The sequence below is a fragment of the Cladosporium halotolerans genome (genome assembly GCF_011745625.1).
Source record: "Cladosporium halotolerans strain TM138-S3 chromosome Unknown Sca92, whole genome shotgun sequence".
NCBI lineage: Eukaryota > Fungi > Ascomycota > Dothideomycetes > Cladosporiales > Cladosporiaceae > Cladosporium > Cladosporium halotolerans.
Window position 1 is genome coordinate 13,847 of NW_027191543.1, and position 4,258 is coordinate 18,104.

A 4,258-nucleotide genomic window follows, 5' to 3' on the forward strand; every position below is an offset into this window, starting at 1 on the left:
GGGCGGTAGTGGAGTCATCACCACGCTACTGGAAGCACTGCACAAGGTCCCCACCAAAAACCATGCGACCTGGTCAACATACTGACACCACTGTGAAGAAATGTCGTCGCTACGGTAAACCTCGACTGTCGCCTCGACCTTAAGACCATCGCGTTGCACGCCCGTAATGCAGAATACAATCCCAAGGTAAGGCCGTTTTCATGGTAGGGTAAGCTCTTTCTGACTGTTCTCCAAGCGTTTCGCAGCCGCGGTTATGCGCATACGTGAGCCCAAGACGACTGCCCTCATCTTCGCATCTGGCAAGATGGTCGTCACGGGTGCGAAGTCTGAACATGACGTTAAGCTTGCGAGTCGCAAGTACACGCGTGTGCTTAAAAAGCTTGGCTTCAATACGAAGTTTACAGTGTTCAAGATACAAAACATCGTTACTTCTTGCGACATCAAATTCCCGGTCCGGCTCGAGGGCCTGGCCAACCGGCATCACATGTTCAGCTCCTACGAACCTGAGCTCTTCCCGGGTCTGATATATCGCATGATGAAGCCAAAAGTCGTTTTGTTGATCTTCGTTTCTGGAAAACTTGTCTTGACCGGCGCCAAGGTACGGGAAGAACTGTACCAGGCCTTCGAGCTCATATACCCGGTGCTGTCTGACTTTCGCAAGACTTGAGCTGTCTTGTCTTGTCGGATCCCACCCGTGAACGATGTTTCACCCTTCTTGCTGGGCATGCAGTCTTTCGAAGAACATGATGTGGACGATCCTTGTGATGTGAACGGGTTTGTGTCTTTATTGATCTCAATAGCAAGTCGCAGTCTCTTTTCGACACCCGAATGCTGATTACTGCAATCTGTCACAAGCAACTGATTTCGGGTCTCATCTGTGCCATCCCGTGCACAAAGCATTTTACGTTAGAGACGATTTGCTGCTCATCATACAGATTGTCACTCTGTTCAGAGTTGGAGACGGTCATACCGCCGCTATTGCGATCTTACAGCACGAGGCGCGAGACCAGCCTTGGACAGAATACCGAGGGCCCTGCGCGTACCATGGCTACCGATGAACACCTCCGCGGGAAAGTGAGGATCCCTGGAAGGTCGTCGACTTTCATGGTCTGGCCCAATCCCGTGAGGAGAAAGTGCGTAGGACGCCGTGCACGTGGTACAGATAGTTGGAATCTGGCTTTGAGCATGACTGAATGATTAAGTCTTTGTGCAGGCGCGGTCTTCACAAAGGTATAACACGATAACCCTTTGCTTTTCCATCACTCAGTTTTCCCGCGCTTCTTTCCTTATTAACTTGCAGACCTTTCTGCCGTATACGGAAATTGCCAGGGAAGCTACACGCATCGTGCAAGCGTTGGCGAAACCAGGCGATAGGCCTATGTTAACGATGAGTAACAACATCCGGACGGAAATCTGGCATTTCCTTTGCTAGATGGCCATCCAAAGACAGCAAAGCTAATCCACAGAACTTGCTGTAACCGTGGGTAACCTTTTCGTCTTCAGACGCCCAAACGCGGTCGTCTGACATGGGCGCTGCTAACCGTGCTGCCCTTTCGTTTGAGCATTGTGGTCTGCTTGTTGATCAACTCGGATTTGTGAAAGTCAATGATAAGGACGCGCTTCAACTCCGTATTCCACAAAATGTTCTCGCGCCTCAAATCACCATGACGGACCCCCAGCCGGTATATTTTGTGAGCTGACTTCATGGCGGCTTTCCTGGTACTAGATCCCTCTTGCCACTGTGACTGTGTGAGGGGCTCTCCGCCCCAGCCCATCAAAAGCATATGTCGAATGTCGCCGGCCCCATGGAGATGATATGTCTGTGCCATGTCAATGGATCCAAGGAAAACAGGGACAGCAGAGCCTTGCACGACGCGGAGGATCTGGTAGAAACCCGCTTCGCGAGAAACCCTACTCCATAGCTCTGCGGTGGTCCCTTTCCCGACAACGGTATACCCGTACAAGGAACAACGAAGTTTAAAAGGGGCACCTGCCCGTCCGCACACTCCAAAAGGCTCACAGGAGTCCACGTCTACATCAAGCTGCCTCTGGAGGGCGCGAACCATTTCCGCGAGAGTTATCTCGTGCCTCCCCGTCTCTTCGCCCCTGCGGTGGTCTGAGACATTCGGACATCCGAGATCCAGTGCGCCCCCATCTCGAAGGCCGAGCAAACATCGTTGAGTGCAGTAACTTGATGACATGCGTCGCGTATGGCCGCCTCGGCCCGGCTGTGATGTCGTAGGGCGTTGCGCTGAAGGCTGTGGAGGCGACGAAGCGACTTGGCTGTGGCTACGCTTCCGCCGATGTGCGGTGGCGTTTGAGTCTGATTCTGATGAGGTCGACGCGTCGTCTGGGGCCGTTAAATCACCCGGTGAAGGCGTACATACGGGGTGTGACCGTGTGCTGCGTCGCCGTATTCCTTCATCAGGTGATTCAATGGGTGATGAAGGAACGTACTCCGAGCCTGGGGGAGTCTGATTTAGCTGCTCTTCCGGAATTTGCGATCGTGCATGCTCAAAGTCTGTCGCCCAGACGCGTATTATCTTCTTTGCCTCGTTCCTCCACGCGTTGCTTCGAAGTGATGTCGCGCAGCACATAAGAGTGAAGCACAACAGCCGAGCAACAGCGGTGAGAGGGTACTGATGGCTTTCATCGCCTGCAGACGGCACGTCTTTGTTCGGCACGCAAAGATGGTAGTAGAGCCTACTTGGCTCATCCTCCGGCACGTAAAGGAACACCAGCGCTATTCCTGTGGATATGTAGGAATACGCTAGGCCTTCTTGTATCATGACATGGTATTCTTGGACCAGTGCCGCGCCAGTCAGCCGCATTGCGTTGTACGTCAGCTTTTCTGCTGTTTCTGTGGGAACAGTCTCTGAATTGACGACTTCATCCCAGAAATCCATCGGTCGCAGGCCCGCGCAGAGATTTTCTACAGATAATTTGTGTGGCGGCTTGTACTCGACTGTCATCAAGAGGGTGCTCGTGGAATCGTCCAAGCGATTGACGCAAAATTGGTCGGGTTGCATCCTGCCTGACTTTACGTCGGTCTCGCGAGCTTCGGCCGCCTCATCATCAAGCGCGTTCGCATGGTTGTCGAAACGCAGGCCATGGCCAAGTCGAAGCTCTTTGCATGCTGCCGGGATCGAGCAAAGGGCAGACACAACATCCTGGACATGGCGATCCTTACCAGATTGTTCGATGAATTCGAGATCTTTTTCGCTACTGATGGGATTCCTGCGAAGCGACTGTCCGAGATCGTCCAACGCAATGACAGGCGAGAACAACCGTGGCGCGTCCGCTCCAGCCGGTTGCAAGTAGCGAAGGACGACCTCGTACATTTCGGCTTGCTGCACGGCGAAGTCGCCCCAATGCTCGAGTCTGCTTGGGCAGTATTTTCCATGAGGAGTTGGAATACTGCCTTTCGTTGAACGAGACGCGTTCGCAACTGTCAAAGGCATTGACAAGTGCGTATGGCAAGCATCGAGATACTCAGCAAGCGTCGTGTTCCGTATGCGCTGTTCTGATTGTCGCTGTTGCTCTTCTGCCTGCCGCTGCTGCTCTTCGGCTCTTCCACGCAAAGCTTTTTCGTTCAGCCGTTCTGCTTCTGCCTGACGCTGTTGCTCTTCTGCCTGGCGCTGTTGCTCTTCTGCACGTCTTTGCCCTTCCAGAGCCCTTGCAAGTTGAACGCGCAAGTCGCCGTAGTCCGATGCATTGTTGTTGGCCATTGTGTTCGATTATTTAGGAGAACCGGGGGTAGGACGGGTCGGTCGAGTCAAACCACTGGCCGAAATGGCACAGAAAATAAGTCGGTTGTCAAACACCGTTTGATGGGTGAGAACATGCCCAAAGAGCGGTACCTTCCATATTGACTGCTGTTTGCTTGATACCAAGTCTTTAGGCTGCAGCCTTAATCTACAAACGCGTCGTGATGGCCCCTCTTGCAGTGCGGGCCGGGCCGCTTCCCCGCACGCGGTCGGCACGTGTGGACACGCACCAAGCATCCTGACTTCTTTTATTTTAGGGTCATCAGGATCATATCGCACTACCGAGGATCGCACTCCGAAGGACCGCACTCTCAAGGTTCGCACTTCCCAGCCACCAGACCACGCGTTGCTGGCACAAAGTGGCTCAGAGGCAGGTCTAGCGATATGCTGCGGCCTTTCGCTCCATCTTATAGCTTCTGCATCTGCTCCTTGTTCTAACATCCCTGCAGCACTGGGAAATGCAGTTGTCGCTTGGTGGCCCTCTGATGCGA

At 53.4% G+C, this 4,258-nt stretch overlaps 1 protein-coding gene across 1 annotated transcript; it reads left to right on the forward strand.

The window, feature by feature from the left end:
* Window positions 1-253: 253 nt before the first annotated feature.
* WHR41_09500 (uncharacterized protein) lies at window positions 254-667 on the forward strand (the record flags this gene model as incomplete). Its single annotated transcript, XM_069378103.1, has 1 exon — window positions 254-667. The coding sequence occupies one exon, from the start codon at window positions 254-256 to the stop codon at window positions 665-667; it is 414 nt and encodes a 137-aa protein (XP_069225058.1).
* Window positions 668-4,258: the final 3,591 nt, after the last annotated feature.